The sequence below is a fragment of the Cygnus olor genome, chromosome 2, assembly GCF_009769625.2.
Source record: "Cygnus olor isolate bCygOlo1 chromosome 2, bCygOlo1.pri.v2, whole genome shotgun sequence".
NCBI lineage: Eukaryota > Metazoa > Chordata > Aves > Anseriformes > Anatidae > Cygnus > Cygnus olor.
Window position 1 is genome coordinate 124,249,253 of NC_049170.1, and position 20,578 is coordinate 124,269,830.

The following is a 20,578-nucleotide window of genomic DNA, read 5'->3' on the forward strand; positions in this document are numbered from 1 at the left end:
GCAGAGTGCAACCGCTACCTCCACAGCTCCACCTTCGGACGATTAACACGCCTGCGGCCCGGCTTTAGCACCTCCACCTCACGACCACTCACACGCAGGGGGGATCCTGCGCAGAGCCCCTGCCCACCCTCGTCCCCGTCTGAAAATCCTCAGGATGAAAGACAATGCCATGTAACCTCGGGACTCCTCTCCTGCTTCAACGGGGCTCCATTTGTCCGCGCTCTTCTGCCAACGGCCCAGACAAAAAGGCCGAGCTCTACTGCATCGATAACGAGCCAAGAAGCCGTCCCGAGAAGGGGGGCTGCTTTGCTCCCCACAAGCCCTCTCACTCTCCTGGCTCTCGATAGGCCCCGTTCATCGAGCCGTCCTCGCAGAGCACGTGTTCCCAAGTCACACCGTCCCGGTGGTGGCCTTCTTCTCAGCTGCAGCACTTGCTCAACGTCTTCCTCGCACACAGAGGCCTACACAAGGACATGCTTCTCTTGATGCCGTCGATCGCGTGCCCATTAATGGCGGGGGAGCATCACTTCCCTGCTGCTACAAGCCCGTGCTGCCCTTGGCCGTGCTGTGCTGACTGGATGCCGTCGTGGTCCGCAGCAGCCCAGACGTGCCCAGGTTCTCCAGAGCCCCACAGTAGGGACGACACGCGGCCCCACTGCCGCAGGCCTGATGTCCAGGCAAGGGGGACGGAAAAGCATTGGAGAATGCGGGCATCGATTCCCGCTGCCTCTCACATGCTAAGCGAGAGCGCTCTACCACTTGAGCTAATTCCCCAGCCCACGGCCGGCCCCTGAGCAGCCGTCTGCTCGCAGTCTCCCAGCCCGTCCCCTGGACAAGAGCCAAAAGGGCGCTCCTTCGTGCCGGAGTTGAACCAGCGACCTAAGGATGGCCGTGCATGGGAGCCTACAGTCCTCCGCTCTTACCAGCTGAGCTATCGAAGGAATCACAGACACCTGCCCGGCAACACGCCCTTCACACGCCCCTCACACACCTCTCCCGCTTCCAGATCTAAGCCGCACCACTCTGCTACAACTTCTCCTCCATACACACTTCCCTACAGCACCAACACGCCTCCACGCACACCTCAGGCGCTCCCTCACTAAAGGCACATACACAAAAACGCAAGAACACTTTCCTTGCCCTCTCCTCAGACACACAGACATCCAGAATGCCACCACCTCAAACCACTCGCCTGAAACTTCTGCCCTCCTCTCACTTCACCTCCTGATCAACACGCTCACAAAACAACACCCATCCGCCCATCTTCTCAGTAACCTCCTCCTCACTTCCGCAACACCCCAAACAACCCCTCACAGCTTCGCCTTTTGCACAAGGGCAACAGACGCCCCGTCCTCAGCACGCGCAGAGTGCAACCGCTACCTCCAACAGCTCCACCTTCGGACGATAACACCGCCTGCGGCACGGCTTTAGCACCTCCACCTCACGACCACTCACACGCAGGGGGACCGCGCAGAGCCCCTGCCCACCCTCGTCCACCGTCTGAAAATCCTCAGGATGAAAGGACAATGTCATGCAACCTCGGGACTCCTCTCCTGCTTCAACGGGGCTCCATTGTTCCGCGCTCTTCTGCCAACGGCCAGACAAAAAGGCCGAGCTCTACTGCATCGATAACGAGCCAAGAAGCCGTCCCGAGAAGGGGGGCTGCTTTGCTCCCCACAAAGCCCTCTCCTCTCCTGGCTCTCGATAGGCCCGTTCATCGAGCCGTCCTCGCAGAGCACGTGTTCCCAAGTCACACCGTCCCGGTGGTGGCCTTCTTCTCAGCCTGCAGCACTTGCTCAACGTCTTCCTCGCACACAGAGGCCTACACAAGGACATGCTTCTCTTGATGCCGTCGATCGCGTGCCCATTAATGGCGGGGGAGCATCACTTCCCTGCTGCTACAGCCCGTGCTGCCCTTGGGCCTGCATGCTGACTGGATTGCCGTCGTGGTCCGCAGCAGCCCAGACGCTGCCCAGGTTCTCCAGAGCCCCACAGTAGGGACGACACGCGGCCCCACTGCCGCAGGCCTGATGTCCAGGCAAGGGGACGGAAAAGCATTGGAGAATGCGGGCCATCGATCCCGCTGCCTCTCACATGCTAAGCGATGCGCTCTACCACTTGAGCTAATTCCCCAGCCCACGGCCGGCCCCTGAGCAGCCGTCTGCTCGCAGTCTCCCAGCCCGTCCCCTGGACAAGAGCCAAAAGGGCGCTCCTTCGAGCCGGAGTTGAACCAGCGACCTAAGGATGGCCGTGCATGGGAGCCTACAGTCCTCCGCTCTACCAGCTGAGCTATCGAAGGAATCACAGACACCTGCCCGGCAACACGCCCTTCACACGCCCCTCACACACCTCTCCCGCTTCCAGATCTAAGCCGCACCACTCTGCTACAACTTCTCCTCCATACACACTTCCCTACAGCACCAACACGCCTCCACGCACACCTCAGGCGCTTCCCTCACTAAAGGCACATACACAAAAACGCAGAAACACTTTCCTTGCCCTCTCCTCAGACACACAGACATCCAGAATGCCACCACCTCAAACCACTCGCCTGAACCTTCTGCCCTCCTCTCACTTCACCTCTGATCAACACGCTCACAAAACAACACCCATCCGCCATCTTCTCAGTAACTCCTCCTCACTTCCGCAACACCCAAACAACCCCTCACAGCTTCGCCTTTTGCACAAGGGCAAACAGACGCCCCGTCCTCAGCACGCGCAGAGTGCAACCGCTACCTCCAACAGCTCCCACCTTCGGACGATAACACCGCCTGCGGCACGGCTCTTAGCACCTCACCTCACGACCACTCACACGCAGGGGGACCGCGCAGAGCCCCTGCCCACCCTCGTCCACCGTCTGAAAATCCTCAGGATGAAAGACAATGTCATGCAACCCTCGGGACTCCTCTCCTGCCTTCAACGGGGCTCCATTGTTCCGCGCTCTTCTGCCAACGGCCAGACAAAAAGGCCGAGCTCTACTGCATCGATAACGAGCCAAGAAAGCCGTCCCGAGAAGGGGGGCTGCTTTGCTCCCCACAAAGCCCTCTCCTCTCCTGGCTCTCGATAGGCCCCGTTCATCGAGCCGTCCTCGCAGAGCACGTGTTCCCAAGTCACACCGTCCCGGGTGTGGCCTTCTTCTCAGCCTGCAGCACTTGCTCAACGTCTTCCTCGCACACAGAGGCCTACACAAGGACATGCTTCTCTTGATGCCGTCGATCGCGTGCCCATTAATGGCGGGGAGCATCACTTCCCTGCTGCTACAGCCCGTGCTGCCCTTGGCCTGCATGCTGACTGGATGCCGTCGTGGTCCGCAGCAGCCCAGACGCTGCCCAGGTTCTCCAGAGCCCCACAGTAGGGACGACACGCGGCCCCACTGCCGCAGGCATGATGTCCAGGCAAGGGGACGGAAAAGCATTGGAGAATGCGGGCATCGATCCCGCTGCCTCTCACATGCTAAGCGAGCGCTTCTACCACTTGAGCTAATTCCCCAGCCCACGGCCGGCCCCTGAGCAGCCGTCTGCTCGCAGTCTCCCAGCCCGTCCCCTGGACAAGAGCCAAAAGGGCGCTCCTTCGAGCCAGAGTTGAACCAGCGACCTAAGGATGGCCGTGCATGGGAGCCTACAGTCCTCCGCTCTACCAGCTGAGCTATCGAAGGAATCACAGACACCTGCCCGGCAACACGCCCTTCACTTGTTCCTCACATATTTATGCAATTTTTAGAAGACTGCATCACCATTCAGCTACATCTCCTCCACCATGTACAATCATCCCTTGCAAAACCAGAGATGTTGAATAAACACTCAATACCATGGCAACCAACCCTCCCACCCTCTTTCTTGATGGACGAAACTACCCAACAAGTGTATTTCTCTTGACCTCATTATTTGTTTCACTGAAGTTTTCATTAGTTGTCTAAGAATTTGTCTCTCTGATATCTTAATCTACTTTATGTTTAAAAACATGGCCTTTATAATAAAATATTTTGGCAGTTTTTCTATGTCCTGCTTTCTTCTGCAGTGGAGAATCTTTGAAATGAATTCTTTTGCCCTTTCTGCTTTTTCTGAGCCGTGTTGAAGCATGTTTTCTACCTTTTCTTTGCATTTCTACTTGCCCTACTTGTTGTGAATCTGGGCCTGGCCCTTAGACTCAAGTAGCCTACCTCAGATATTCTGCATGCACACCACCACCGAGCTGTCTTTCCATTGTAGATCTGTTTCTGAATCTTGTCCCATCTTCACTCTTGACCACAAGCAGCACTCTTACCTCAGTCTCCCTCTTCTGACCTCACAATTGCCTTGTAGTTGTGGATGTTTGAAATGGCAAAGGTGTCACGGTATCTGCGCAAGAGCCAAAAAGGCACTTCTTCAAGGTGGAATTGAACAAACAAGCAAAGGATAGCCATGCAAGAGTACCTACAATCTCTGCTCTACCAGCTGTGCTATTGATGGAGTGGCTGGAGTATGAGTTACACCACTCCATTTTCCATTGCACTGTTTTTTACACCCACTTTCCTGCCTCCACTATGCCACTCTCTCCACCCAGATGTACCTCCAGCAGACAGTGTGTGTAGCACAGTCTGGGCCTGAGTTCAGCTCGCACTCTAAGCCTACCACTAACAGAAATGCTGAGAGTGTTCTTCCAAATTCCTTTCCCTGAATGCCCCAGCCATCTTGTGGAATAGCTGTTTTTTTCCTTTTTCTCACTTATCTCTCCCAAAGTGTCACATTTCTTTCTGCTGTCAAGGGCCTGCAGTGGTCAGTGGGGAAGAAGAGGGCCATTCATCATGAGAAAAATCTGAATTGACTTAAAGTTGTGTGTTTGGTATAGGAAGGAGGCCAGAATTCATTTTACTCTTTTTTTTTTTTTTTTTGTGCTTTCTTCCCTTTTTGTATTCATAATGAACAACTATATCACCTAAGCAGACATTTCACTTCCAAGAGACTCACAGGGAAATTCTGTATAGCTGACACCTCTTATTTCACAGAATCATAGAATGTTTTGGGGGAGCAAAGGGGGGAGAGTCACATCCCTTGACCTGCTAGATACACTTCTTTTGATGCAGCCCAGGATACAGTTTGTCTTTCTGGGTTGCAAATTGGCTCACGTCAAGCTTTTAATCCACTGGTACATTCAATGTCCTTCTCCTCAAGGCTGCTCTTTATCTGCTCATTGCCCAGCTTGTGTTCTTCTTTGGGATTGCCCCAACCCAGTTGTAGGACCTTGCACTTGGCCTTGTTGAACCGCCTGTTGTTCACACAGGACCCCCCTTTCAAGCCTGTCAAAGTCGCTTTGGATGGCAACCCTTCCATCCAGCATGTCTGCCGCATCATTCATCTTGGTGTCATCTGCAAATTTGCTGAGGGTGCATTCAATCCCACTGTCCCTGCCGCCAACAAGGGTGTTAAATAATTAAATAGGACCCTTGACAAACACCACTCATCACTGATCTCCACCCTGGAGGTCTTTAAAAGACGTTTGGATTCAGAGCTTAGTGATATGGTTTAGTGGAGGACTTGTGACTGTTAGGTCAGAGGTTGGGCTAGGTGATCTTGGAGGTCTCTTCCAACCTAGATGATTCTGTGATTCTGTGGATATTAAGCCATTGACTGCAAGTCTTTGAGTGCAAACATCCAGCCAATTCCTTACCCACTGAGTGGTCTGTCCATCAAGCCCGTGTCTTTCCAACTTGGAGACAAGGATGTCATGCAGGACAGTGACAAATTCTTTGCACAACTCCAGGTATATGATGTTACTTTCTCTTCTCTTATCCACCAATGCTGTAACCCTATCACAGAAGGCTACCATGTCATGTTCTTGTCCTTATTTTTGTTCTTGTCCTTATTTTTACTGCTTCTTGGGCTGAACCTAATGGAGTCCTTTCTCTCACTCATATGAATCATACTGGCAGTATATAGATCTCTGACCCACTACTAAATCATCACCAATTAGTATATGACATCTTGTTGTGCAGGGAGTTGTTAGCATAATATTTTATTGAGTTTTCCCAAAACTAAAGAATATATCTCATATTTTATTAACAGTACTATGTTGTAAGTAAGGCTGTTAGCATTGCAAAACAATACTAAGCTAAAGTAAGTATGTAACTAATATTTTTCACCTCTTTGAAATGACATTGTGTTCAAGTTCTTTTGAGATTTTTGGGAAAGTGAAGAGGGCAGAAGAGGTCTTTGGGGCTGTTAGTTGTGGGAAAAGGAAGAAAGGTCAGAGATCGATTGTCTGATGCCTCCAGCCAAGCATGAGTTTGAAAGTAATGCCTCTCCAATTTTTCATTCTAATTGCTAGGTTTTGTTTTCAGCTAAGAAAAGGAATAGATTGCATAAGCTACTTAAATACTTGGATGGCACATTATGTCATTAGTCATGCAAGAATTAGCTTGTTTTTCCAGTTCTCCTATTTCATCTTTTATTATATTTAAGGTACCATATGCACAATATATTAACTATGACTGACCATGAAGCTATTGATGCTATTAGAGACATGTTTAAGGAGTTAGCTATGATCTATGAGAAGATGATTTGAGTTCGGTGTATAGAACTGAAGATATTGTTGTCAGAGGCTATTCTCAGGCTCATGTCAGTCTTGATACTGGCAGAATGTCTCCAAGACAGGAACTGTCATAAAGAGAAAAGCACTTACATTTTGCTGGGAGAATAACCAGTACTGGGACTTCAGTAGAGAGTCAAGCAGTATCCCACTCAGAGGATAAATTTGTTAAAGCAAGTGTGGGCACGCTGCCTTCACACCACAATTAGTTTATTTGTTTACTTACTTACTTATTTTGGCATAACGGTCATGACTAGCTTCTGAAACACTCAGAGAGAATATTTAAAAATACAACATAGCTTGACTTATGTGAGGATGACAGAATTGAATACACTATTAAATCACTTTTGATGCCACTAGAGGTCAGCACTAGTCATTAAATAAATGTCCTTGGAAAATTTTATTGCCACTTCTTCAAAGGGAGTGGAGATTTTCAAAAAGATACACTTATGTCTATGCTTGCTTTGCAGGTATGTGTGAGCTCACATTGCTCCAACATGGCTGGAAGCAAACCCTTTATTCCCCAAATCTGATTCCCCAGTGCTGTCTGTGAGTCAACAGTCCCACATGGTTGTTTTCAAGCTGTATCTGTACTCTGAGGCTGTAGCAGTGAGTACAGTCAGAGAAAACAGACAGTACTGAGCCCTGTCCCGGCAAAGGCTTTCCACCAGCGTAAACAGCCCCAAACGGTCAACAATCCGCTTCCACTACCTTAGGAACGGCATTGAGTGTGGCAGTGGTGAACTAGGCTCAGACAGGCATTGGAAATTGGGGCTAACTCGTTATGCTTTTCCATCTTGTGCTTCAGAAACATGCTTCCTTTCTCTTGTAACTCCTAAATTTGTTTTTCATCATCACTGTCTGGGCTCTGCAAGTATAGACACTGTTTACTATATTTTAATATAGCTACTATTGATAGACAATCAAGTACTGAATTTCCTTTGCTATAAGATCATTTTGATGGGATAAACATGTTTTTAAACATCCTTTACGAAATCTTTATCTTTGTTGAAACCTGCTAAATGATGCAAATCAGCTGGCAAACATAATGCAACAAATGTTTGTGATTTATTACCAGGCTAAAATCTGTGCTTTCAGCATGTATCGCTTTCTCCCTTAATTTGATAGCTGATGAGGTATCAAGGCACAATGTTCATGCCTAGTGTAACCAGCACATCTCTTTCACAAAAACTTTCATTTTCACTTACTTTGTGTCACTTTCCTTCCACTGAATGTTCTGTGTGTATTAGAACTGGAAATAAGAAGGTCCAGGCTGAACGTACTGTTCAGAATAATTATGTCTCTGCTAGAGTATTTTGTAATGTTTTATTCGTGTCCGTATACATGCACTATATGCACACACTACCGATGTTTATTTTCCCTGTTTTTTTTTCTTTTTATGTTGAAGAAAATTGGCTCTGAAATATCATCCTGACAAGAACCCTGACAATCCAGAGGCTGCAGAAAAATTTAAAGAGATAAACAATGCTCATGCAACACTGACTGATCTGTCCAAGCGAAACATATACGACAAGTATGGATCCTTAGGGCTCTATGTGGCAGAACAGTTTGGTGAGGAAAATGTTAACACATACTTCATGCTCTCAAGCTGGTGGGCAAAGGTAAGCTGTTATTTTCTGTTGAAAAGCAGGCATTATAATGCACAAAGATACATATATACACAAGGAAACCCCTGAAAAACACAGTGTTCATACAGGCTTAACAAAGAGTAGGATCAGGATGTAAAACACTACTAAAATCTTAATTAAACAATAATGTATCTGGGAAAATCGACAGGGGCAGATGTAGCATCAGCTCAGAAGAGGGCTAATATAGAATGTTTTCTTTTTCTTTCTAACTTGGTAAATAAAGTGCATGTTTTGTAACACTTCCAGACATTAATTAGATTTGAATCTGGTGCTCCAGGTTAATTTTGACTTTCTTTTCAGTAGTGACTAAATAAAAGTGACTCATTGTTCAAAAATGAGAAGTCCCACTTATGTGACAACCAGTTAATAAGTTGTTACAGTACAAATTTAGCTGTGTTCTTTGCTATATATAGCACACAGCATAAGTAAGCAATAATAATACATAACACTGTGGGATTATGGTGTCATATATGTGCCCTGTCAGCTCTTGGTGAGGGGGTGAGAGAAGGGAAGTGGAAGAAAAGGTGAGAACTGGGGAGTGGAGGAAGAGATCAGGAAAGGAAGAGAATGATGCATCAAAAACTGGCATATTGCTCAAGGAAAAACACATCATGGAGTGCTCTTGTGATAAAAGAGTTGTGTTCATGTGCTTGCTTATGTCACTGTTATCCTCTGATGTTTCTATATGTCAAATTCTGGTGTTTCAGCGGATATTGAAATGTTACAGAAATGTAACAAACCAACAGAACTGCAAATATGCAAAACCAATGCTCTCCCCACCTGTTTCCAACAATAAAATAACAGGAAAGAAAGGTCTCTGCTGGAACAAATGGGAATGGTCTGTACTGCATGAAGCAAACGTGCTGTGACAGCTTTGATCTCAGAACGATGGAACGTGCATTCTTGCATTTGTGATGGATCAGGGCAGTGCTTCACTGCCCTCACAGCCTCTTCACTGCAGATTTGTGGGTTTAGGAAGCCACAATCTGTAAGCTGAATCAGTATGAGATGGAAGCTGCTCAAATGCCAAACTGCAAATGAAACTAATGAACAAAAACCACCAGTGTTGAAATGACACCTGCACAGTTGGGATGGCATCCTCAGAAACAGCCTGGAGGCTGCCTGCCTGCGGCTGGGCTCCTGGCCACAGCTGCTTTCTGTTCCTGCTGGGTCCATCCCTGTTCTCTTTGCTGTCTTTTCACCCTCCTCTTTGGCCTCTTTGTCATGGCTCAGGTGCCTGGAAGCATTCCCTTAGAGCTGAGAGGGCAACTGTATTGGCTCCTCTAACAGTCTTGATAATTAAAGTTTTCTTCACATTTAACTTTTATTTCCTCTTCTGCTTGCTGATTGTTAATGGAAGCTTTATGAAGTATAAAATACTCTGTGGTCAGAAAATCAGGAACGGAAATAACTGCTGTGGCTTTGACTCATAAGGAGAGCAGCGGAGAGTACAGAGAGAAGCTAGTAAGTCCCTAACACATACAGGAGGAACGTGTGGATTGTTTCAGAAGAGATGTATCCTGGAGGTGAGAAGAGAGATGCTGAAAGTCCAAGCAAAATTAATCACTGCTTCCTGAGTTTTAAGAATTCTGTGCAGAATAGCCAGGAAAAATCCAAAATATGCAAATGGTCAGCACCTGAGGATTGTTACAGGTGGTCTCTCTATCTCTCCCACAGTTCCAAACCTTGCCACCTCCGAAGCACAAACAGGTCACCAAATGTTTTTTTCAAGCTGAGGTCACTAATCCTCATCTCTTTTTTAATCACGCACAAATGCCAGGTCAGCTTCAGATTTTTATATTATCTATCATAATACTATTTAAGTCTGACTGTGGATGATCTTAGGACCCCTAATTTTCTCCATTTTAGTCTGAAGAAGGTAGGGACCACAGCTTTTGCTTATTATCTTCTTCTTCAGCTACCAAAATTCCTGGTAAATCCTCTTCCCTAACACACTCATACTGAGAAAATCTGACCATCATGAGGAGGTGTATCATTAGAAGTAAAGAAAGTCAAATGAAAGGAGAAATGCAAAGTGAAAATTACTTTTTTGGAACTGCCAGACTTCTTAGCAGGCATACTAAACTTGGAACATATTAACATGGGTAGTGGGTACTTGAACTGCTTATCCACTGGCAGACATTGGAGTTGTTCATGCAACTGTTATTGCAAAAAGCAATTCTCCCTCTCCCATGAAGACAGTTTAATGATCACATCAGTGTTCTTCTGATTCCTGATTTACCATCTACGATATTTTAAATATAAGAATCATGAATCATTAATTTATCATGAATAGATATATGTATATATTTCACTTGATAAACTTTTATACTTCTTTTCATTCTATCCATTGTGCTGATTTTTTTCTCCATTATGGCATAAACGATAAACAGACGGATAACTTATTTTAGAGGTTCTGAGATTTCTAACAGTTTCAGATGTTAGTTGGAAGGAAAACATTTTAAAAGAAATGTCTGAGTCCTCCTTGTCTTTTAAGAAGCATCTTGTTCACTCTTGATATATCTGTGGGTAGAATAGATTATCATTGGCCTCGAGCCTGCAAACACATAAACGGTAAATATTACACATGTAAATATCATATTACCTTCAAAGCCCGTGCTAACATTGCCTGAGACATGCATACATAACTGAGTGTTATTTACATAGCTTCATTGTCAAATTTGACAATATCCTGGCATTTATGCTTCCTTTCTTCTTCACCAGCATGTTTACTTATGAACTTAAGAAGTAACTGCAAGAGCACATAAGTGAAACTACATTTAGTAAAGGGCAGCCTGGATACCTATAATACTAGAGCCTGGCTCTGCTGAAGCCTCTGCACTTGGTGTGACAGGGGCAGGAGTGAGCAGGGGCAATGCTGGTGGGAGCTTCTTGATGCCTAAGTTCCCAGACGTAGAAACCACAGCCCAAGGAGTCTAACCCAGGAGTTGTCACCTCTGTGCTCCTGCACAGGCTAAAGAAGAGAAAGAGACGCCTCCAAAGGGCAATGCAAATTCTCCTGGGGCTGATTCACCCCCTGGAAGGTCTTTTAGCTTCCTATCACCTCTGTGGGGAGCCCACAGAGACTGCGGGCCTAATTTAGCTGCCTTAGTTCAGTGACTGAAGTTATGTGGATGCATCTGAGTCTTCGCTTCTTTTTGTCTTGGCTTTGTTACTGACAAGAACCTGCCAGTAAATAAGTGTTTGCAAAAAAAAAAAAAAAGTTCTTGGGCAAATGAGTCATTTTTAAGATGGAAATGAGTCATTTTAAGGTGGGTGGGGTTCTGCATACTGCCTGGAGGTTTTTTCTGAGGGCCGTCAGCTGAAGACAGGCTTTCGGGAGTTGGGCATGCGGGGGCCTGTTGTTTGGTGGCTTCTTTGTGGCTGTGGTCCCGAGCGTCAAGCAGGAGCTGGTGGGTGAGGAGGACCCTGGAAGGTCTGGTCCTTATTTAGGCACTCGTCTGGCGGTTGGACTCCTCTGAGAACCAAGCATGTGGGAGCCTGAGTCCCTTTGAAGAGCCTCTTTGAAGAGGCTGCCGCGAGTTTCAGGAAGGTCACTGCTCACGGGGTTTTCCTCTTGCTGTCTTTAACCCAGGGCTTGTTTGCAGTCTGCGGCCTCCTGACGGGCTGCTACCTCTGCTGCTGCCTCTGCTGCTGTTTCAACTGCTGCTGCGGAAAGTGCAAACCCAAAGCACCTGAAGGGGAAGAGTATGAGTTCTGTGTGTCTCCGGAAGATTTGGAAGAGCAAATTAAGAATGACATGGAAAGAGGTGTGTATTATAGGGGCTTACTGGTTAGCAGAGCTGTTCAAAGCAGCCCGTAGAGCCTGTAGGCCAGATGTTGTGCTCGCAATGCTGAAGCTGATTCCAGACATCCGTGGAGATGTGCCAATTCTCTCCAGCTAACACCGTGACCTAATGAACTTCCCATGTAGCATGATAATGAAAAACTAAACTTATGGAACTAATAACTAAATATCTCCTCTATCTCTTATTAGACGCAAACATTAGAAGTCTCAGGGCTCATCTGAAGAGAAGATGCTCGCCTTTTAGCCCCCATACCCCTGTTGCTTCATATCCTAGATCCTGTACATACATAGCAGGCTCCAGCTGGACTGGTGCTTGCCACATCTCACCTGCCTGAAAAAGTACATTCAGTTCTTACTCAGGTAAAATCCATCAATTGTGATGGGCCAACCGTGCCCATGCAAGAAAAGGCTTTAAGAAAAGATGCAGAGCTTCCAGCTGTAAGGTTGTGCAGTAACCTAAGACATTCAGAATGGGAGCTGCCATGGTCCTGCCCCTCTCCCATCCACCCTCAAGCTGCTCGCTCCTTCTCTACTGCTTTGGACATAGCAATTGTGCTGCCTCACCAGGAGCCAAACCTTGGATACGACTCAGATGAAAAGTTATCTCCCCAAAAGAGCGAGCAGCTCCCTGCCAGTTTAACTCCCTGGTGTGCCTCACAGTGGGACAGGACAAGTGCTAATCCAGCTCAAGGAAGGGATCACAGGCTGGGGACAGCAGGACCCCTTCACAGCAGGTCACCCTCTTGGCTTGGCTTATTATACTTAAACTAGCAGTGCCAAATTGGAAATGTCACATTCCCGTAGCAGGAAGAGTTTTTTCCCATCTTTACACACAAATATACCCTTTCATAAATATGCAACAAAACACCTGTAGTAGCTGAAACAAATGCTATTCATATAACTGATATGCAAATGAGTGTTGTTTTTAAATTGTTTTTGCCTAGAAGCATTTCAAGGTAAATACAGTCAGCTTAGAAATTGATCATATTTGGTCAGTCAGTGCAAAGGTAACAAAAAATGTTAGTGAAAGCTTTATAACCACAGTGCGTTATTTGAAATAAATGTAATATACCGTAAGACATTAAGCACCTGAAAAGTGCAAATAAAAAATGGGTTTTGATGCTTATGGGTCTATGACACCGAAGTCTGAAATACAAAGGTGTAACTTGGAAGGACAAAAAATGTTTAATTTAGCATTTCCCTGTCTCTTTTTGTAAGTTGGCAGGCATTTTGCTGTCTCGCAAAATCCAGGACAAATTTCTGCAGAGGCAGGAAAAAAAACCTGTGCTCCCTCCATCCAGCACTAGTAGTGCTTCTTGACATGAGTTCAGTAACTTTAGGCCATCTTCCCATCCCTTTACTCCCACCAAATCTCAACTAGATAGCCTATAAATAAATAAACAAATAAATAAATTGCATGTTCAGCAAAGTACCAGTATGTTTTAGGTACTCTGAAGACAATATTAATCAGGTAGGGCCTGAGGAAAACTAGCTATTTCTACCTTTCCTAGCCTTCTCTTCCATCTTGCTACATTTTCTTGCCAATCAAAACCGGCTTGCTTAAGCAGAGTAGAACTCTCTACATCTTAAAAGCAGATGAAAAGAAAAATAAAAAAATAAAAGGAAAAATGTCATGACAGAGGATGGTGGGAGCATCTTTTCTGCAACTGAAAGGAAAATAGGCACTGCATTTAGAGAAATGAATGGTAACCAGCTCAAACTGCAGTTACCTTCCCTCTTCTCCTCACCAGATTTTAGGGATACTGGTCAAAAAGAATCAGATGACCTGGAATAGAAAAGATTGGGCTTTTCCACCAGACATTTTCAAATGTTGGGCCAGATAAATGAATACTCATACCTTCCTTTGTGTAAATAATAGAAATGCGCTTGTAGGTAATTCAGAAACAAACTGTAATCAGTCCTGTAGCAGACTACATTTTGGAAGAGAAAATCATATCAGGATCCAAATTCTTTGCATGCCCTCTGCCCACAGACTGAGCATTCTAGCTGGTAATTAATTTCTTTGCTTCCTGCTGTCCCAAGTTTATATATTGTTGCTAGCCAGAACTTTTTTTTACTGAGGTCAAAATGTAGATTCCCAAACTAAGGCCATACTTTTATTTATCCAAATATTTTATAATCAGCCCTTGCTTTTCTGAGGAATGCAACAGCGATAAAACATCACAATCCCTGATGCTAAAAATCTCTGAGAGCAAGTCTCCACCAGTTCTTGCTGCGCTCACTGGGAGCTGCTTGGAGCCAGTCATACTGTGAGAAAAGGCAGTATGCATGTTGTGGGAGCAGGGACTTAGACTTTCCTTTTTTGAAAGGGCACAACACTAGTAATTTTTGAAATCCCTCACATTTGTCCTTAACAAAACTCAAGGTGCTACACAGTTTATTTGATTCCCCAATTTAACATACCATAAAACAAATTTATTAGTAAATAAAGATATATGAGGCCAAAAATTCTGTGATCCATTCCCTAAAATGGAAAAGCAATGTGAGTTGTCACAATCATTTCAAAACCCTCAATTCTGAAAGAAAGTCATATTCCTCTAGAAGAAAGTTTTATTGAAATGTATTTGACTAGTTCAAGTGCTTGGCTAGCTGAGTATCTACTGTGGGAGACTTGTTTTACAGCTTTTACTTCCATGGGTAGTATCAACAAGAAGAACTAAGAGAATTTAGGGATTAGTAAGATCTGGTCTGTGCTTAGGTTACAGTGATTTCTTCCCGTGACTATTGATTTGAATCACAAGAGGACTCTCTCTGTCACACAATGCACAATAGAAGATCAATTTCCAAAATAAATCTTGTATTTGGATTATTACATTTTAAATGTGACATTTTTTAGCATTTCAGGAAAGAAAAAAAATAATAAAGTGACATTAAAAATGCATGAATGCCGGTAACCTGTAATAGCATGCCATAATGCCACAGATGACCTGAGAAAATACACTAACAGAGGGGAGCATCACACACCTCTCTGCAGCACAGATGTGCAGTAGTTCATTGTTTTCGCTTGCACACAGTGCAGGCTGACAGATTTTGCTTTCATTGAGGTCCATGGCAAACCTTCTGTTGACTTCTGTGGTCCCAGGTGAGATGACTGAGTTTGGATTGCCCTCAATGATGCACTCAAACAGTTTGTCTGGTTTGCTCTCCTCTCCTGTTTGGTTATTCTCGCAAGAACAAAGCAAGATTCATTTTACAGAAAATGAAATACAGGAGAAAAAGAAAGAAGAAAAAAAGAAAGAAGAAAGAGAAAAAAGTGAAAAGAAAAAAGAAAGAAAAGAAAAACAAAAAAAGTAAAAGAAAAAAGAACCAGAATAACAAAATACTTTCCTAACTCAGAAGCAGTAAGTTTTTAGCACTTCATTGTCTCCTCCACACTCCATATGATATCAATGTAGGCGAACAGTGAGCAGGAGCTATCTATAGAAAGCAGTTTAAGCTGTGAATCCTGCCGCACCTCCATTCTGCAGCTCTCCATTAACAGTCTATATTTGTACAGTTTATTATACCAGAGGTCCCTGCTTTGATAAAAAGCATCGTGCATCTCAGAAGGGTGCAGGCAGCAAAGGACCTGGGGAAGGTGTCAGCTCAGAACTGTGTGTAGATCAGCCGGGAGCAACGTGACAGATTTTCAGTGGGTCTCTTGTTGCGCATCTGGGTAGCACAGCAAAACTAACTGCTAGGCTCTGCCCTCCATAAATGAGCTTCCAAAAAATGAACAACTTGGAGGCAGCAGAGGGTGGGAGGGAATGCTGCTCAGAGATCTGGAAAATACATAGCAACTTAAAAATGGATTGAAACTGCCAAGCTAATGCGAAACCACACCAAGCTCAAGGCATTAATTACTCATATACTTTTAGAAGTTATGAAACATGTCTGTCTTTGACCTTGCGTCTAAATTAGGAATTGCCCATACAGAGAAGCTGCTCAGCATTTATCATCCTTGCCTTTCACCTTGACAGAGTCGAAGCGGTTCTGCCCCCAGCGAGGGGAAGCCGTATGGCACGCAGTTAGATTCCTGCTCTGGGTTAAGTTACTCCTATACGTTACATCTTTTGCCCATGATTCATCCCATCAACTGGCATGTAAACAGGAGGAAATGTCAGATGATTTTTTTTTCTAAACATTCTCTCATTTGGAAAAAAAAACGCAATTTGTATTCAATTACTCCGAAAACTGTTATTTTCAAGATGGATAGTCGAAAGATTTTCGTATGAAAGCTCCTTCACAGAGATTGCTGAACCTTTAAAATTCACTCTCTTGGACTCGAGTGCCCTCCTCCCCCCAAAAAAATGGTGGCTTGGAAGGAGGCCTGGGAGAAGGGCAGCCAAACCCTGTTCATTATCAGAGTGAACACAACAGCCAGCGGGGAGCTCCGTAAGGACTCAACTTTTCTCCGCTCTACAACAAATGTATTTTTTTACAGATATACTGGGAAACCAAGCATACAACTGAATGGAACGAGAAAGTACGAAGTAGTGAGCAGTTATACAGTGACACTATGGGGTTTGGGCAGTTCCAGACTCATAAAAATAATAGTCCTCAAAACTCTATTGAAAATAAATTACGTAGGACTTCAGAACGCAATTTGACATTTTTATGTAGCTTGCTGCCTTTCAGGATGTCTGTGCTTTCTTCACTCTCAAAGGTTTTACTGCTCACACGTTGCTTTCCTTTTAACTCTCTTCTTTCTTTCCTGCTAACTTTGCCTTCTCCAAGACTCATTTCTGGCCCACTCAGACACTGCCAAGGTCAGTGCCTGCTGAGTCACAGCGGCGCTCGTTGTGTGCCGACGTTTGCAGGAGCAAGCACTCGTGCCTGGAGCAGGCAGGGACCGCTACCTTGCAATCCCCACAGGGCACCAGGTAAAGCTATTGTCCGGTTCAGCAACAATAGCAATAGTCACCCTGAAATCTGTCGTTACGTGTGGACGAGGTGTAAGAGCATTTGTAGACTCGGTGTGAACATTGCTGCCTCTTCAGCAGGCACACAGGTGTCTCCGAAACCGAGATTAAGGCGTAAGCCAGGGCAGCAGATGACACGCTGTGGTGCCAACAAGGAGCCTGGCTGTGGCAGCAAGTGAAGGATTCTTAAAGTATTTTTGTCTCCCTCCCCGATTTAGATGGAGAAACTCCTATTGTGCTTCAGCCGACAAACGCAACCGAGAAGACGCAGCTCATAGGGGACAGCCACCGGAGCTACCGCACGGACTCCTAGAGCGGGCAAACACGGCCTGAGGGTGCCTCCCAGTGAGTGTCACGGCAAGGAAGAACACGTGGAAAGCTCTGCAGTCTGTATTTGTAGTTGTCTCTAAGCTAATCAAGACTAACCTGAGAGTAATTTCCTGTTGAGGCAGAATCTCTCTTTAGGCCACTTCATGTAGGTTCACATCTGCACTCTACAAGGAGATGCCTACAGCCAGTACAGAGCTCTCGCTGCTTCAAGCTGCCCTGCTTGGCGTGGTCTTTCCTCTGCAATACTCTCTTTGGTGTGATGGCTCTTATCCCCTGTCCTCAGCTGGGGTTTCACCTCCCAGACATGGTCCTGAGGCCCTCTCTGGACACACCAGCTCCTTTTCTCCATGCCCCAGGGAAGATTTCCCTCAAAGAGAAGGTCAGTGGCAAGGCAGCTCTGGCTGTTCTTCCCAAGGAGGAAAGCAGCTAGCACCTTGCTGGTGCCCAGCCCCAGAAATTGTAAATCTGAGCCAGGGTGAGGTGCTCTAGGGTCACTGTGGTGGTGTTGACAAGACAGATGACTCCAAATCTAGGAGCTTCATCCGGCACCAGATACACACGCAGGCTCTGTGTACTCCTGCACACACACAGGACAGTGCCTGTACCAGCTGCAAACACCCCATGGAGGGGGTTGCTGGCCCTGGGCTGTCCCAGAGCTGCTCTCCTCTCCCTGCCACCACCACAAAGCTCCCCCATTCCTCCATGGATGGGTCTGCCGTCCATGCCGGGCAGCCCCAACTTTTCCATCTGCAGCTGCAGTGTGCTGGGAGTTGATCCCCAGCCAACAGCCTTCTGCCAGATCTCTTACTCCACAGTGCCCCTGGCCGCCGTCCCCACCACCCCGCTGGCACCGGGACGGCATCCATCACTTCCACACCGCCTTGCGGGGCAGCAAGGACTTGGCAGGGCAGGGAGGCAGCAGAGGAGTGAGCATCTTCCCCACAGTCCTCGTCCTCAGATGAGCCTGGGTCCTCCCCTCGGCCCCAGGCTTTAAGAGCATGTTGCGTGGCTTTAAATAAAGAGGTAGGGATGAGAAGCATGCTGACAATTATATCCCCAAACACACAAAATGCTCAGTTTTGAGCAAAACCACAGTGCTTGTGTATTTCTGAAAAATGAACCAGGTGTACCGCTTCACAGATCAGTGGAGTTATGTGTGGGTACAGCTAAAGCAAGCATAAAGAAGTTAGGCCCCGAATTTGTAAGAGATAAAGAAGTAACTCTGGGATCTTAAACTTAGCACTTGTCTCATTTGACAGAGTAGTTTAAGCCTTAGACAGATGAATTTCACTCTATTGATCATGTTACATCAATCACTGTCAGTTCTGTACATTTGCTATTTTTGTTCCTCTAATCACAGTGCTGCAGTCCAAAGGGGGAAGTAATGTACCACTGAATTACAGAGACTGGTGAATGTGTAGCTAGTCAAAAGTCTTATTCTCTTCTTTAAAATTGGATTCTGTGGTTGTGAAACATTATTGTTTTCCTTCCATTCTCACCTTTCACTTCAAATGTCATTTAGTGGCAGCTAAATATATGGGAAAAGAGTGTGTTTCATAGCACCAGCTATCGCTCCGAAGTCAAGAAATACTACTTTGAACATTTCTTTAAAGTTCCCACAACACATGGATATTTTAAAAGCCATTTATTCTAGTTCAGATTATCTACCTGTTCTCCAAGCGCAGGCACTGGGGACAGCTGACGCTCACATTGTCCTCAGAAACAGTCCTGGGTTTTTTTTTGCTGCAGAGAGGAGGGGAAGTCCCAGCGCAACTAGGGCTGTGTGTGGGCAGAGAGCAGTTATCCCCTCCTACCCATGGGCTGCAGATGAGGTCCCCATGGAGGGGTCACTCATATGTGCACAAATCCAGACCGCTGCCCCGCCCGCCCAGCTGGCACTGGGGGGATGAGCCCATTCCTGTGGTCCCACGGCCAGGCTGGTGACAACATCCCGTGGCGGAGGAGATGTGACCCCAGACGGCAGACAAGTGCCACAAACCTTCCCGCTGGGCAGCCAGACCTGACCACGTGTGCGTCGGGGCACCAGCGCCGTGCACTGGCGGTAGTTTTGTGGGCCCATGGGGAACAGGCAGTGAGACATCAGCACCCTAATGTACTCATACACACACACACACTTTGTCCTTCTTCGCTGTTCCCTTGTGCACAGCACGTGCTCTGCTGTAAGCCATCGCCACAGGAACAGAGGGAGCACATAGTGAGTACGTCGTAAGCATGAAAGTTAAGTGATTTCCTAAGTTTTACTCTCTGATAAAGAAATTTGCTTTGAAAACGTGTGAATGCGATGTAGTGACTATTTCCAGCAGAGAGATGGGAATTTCATCCAGCCTTAAGTCTAGCTTAAAGCTACATGTTATATAAGAAATCCTTCTACATGTGACGTCCCTCATCCTGCTCCCAGGGAAGGTCCCTTGATTTCACTGACAGCTGCAGATCAGGCCTGAAACTAGGAAGGGAGAGTTAAATCCTAGATCAGTAAAACCATTTTGGTAATTTTATTCACACGCAACACCTTCAGTGTCCCTCAGGACCCGTGTATGAGCCAGATCCAAGGTTTACTGAAATCAAGGAAGTGATTTCCATCGGCTGGAGATGTACCGTAAGTCATGTGGTTCTTATTCACTCTTTCTAAATGAGAGATTTTCCTTGGGAAAGATTCATGACTCGATCTTGCGGGGTGATGCAAATAAGGACAAGCTGCCACACGCTTGTAAAGCCCTTTTACTGACATGGGGATCTCTACAGAGGAACCACCATGTATTATCTCAGTCAGCCAAAAACCCCCAAACAAACCAATGACCAAGCCTTTGAGTGGGTTCTCCAGGATTTACAGCTTAAAAATCTGTGTGTCTGAACCCACAGTTTGATTCCAAAGAGGCAACTTGGTTTTCAGGGTACCAGAACATTTGCCTCTCTCACCATCATCAGGATTGGCTGATTTGAGAAAGGATGAATAAGGATTTCAGGACTTAGCTCTTCCATGTGATTTTATTGTTTGTTTTGCTTTTCGAAAAAGTTGCTAAAGTGAACACAGCAGTGCTTATATGACCTGTTTCTATGTAAGGTTCAGTCACACACCCATTAATCTTCTCATAATGTACAGTTGCTCAGACTTTGTTCTATTTTGCTGCATTTGTTTAAGATGTAAATTACCGTACATTCCAAGGTACATTTACCATCAAGCACTCTGACTAATAAAGCCTGCATGTACAAATTGTAGCACTCCCTTCATTTTTTCCATACCATCAACAACTTCATTGCAGTAACAACTACAGAAGCTGTCTCAA

At 45.9% G+C, this 20,578-nt stretch overlaps 1 protein-coding gene and 1 non-coding gene across 2 annotated transcripts in view; one reads left to right on the forward strand and one right to left on the reverse strand.

The window, feature by feature from the left end:
• DNAJC5B (DnaJ heat shock protein family (Hsp40) member C5 beta) overlaps positions 1-20,502 on the forward strand; it is a 51,588-nt gene extending 31,086 nt beyond the window's left edge. Inside the window, exons 2-4 of the mRNA XM_040545785.1 lie at positions 7,973-8,186; positions 11,809-11,983; positions 17,162-20,502. Of these exons, the coding sequence (XP_040401719.1) occupies positions 7,973-8,186; positions 11,809-11,983; positions 17,162-17,256 (484 nt within the window). The 3' untranslated portion in view covers positions 17,257-20,502. The remainder of the gene's footprint in view (positions 1-7,972; positions 8,187-11,808; positions 11,984-17,161) is intronic.
• On the reverse strand, positions 2,211-2,299 carry TRNAY-GUA. Its single transcript is given in 2 exon segments — positions 2,211-2,246; positions 2,263-2,299. It is a non-coding gene; the product is annotated as a tRNA-Tyr (tRNA).
• Positions 20,503-20,578: the final 76 nt, after the last annotated feature.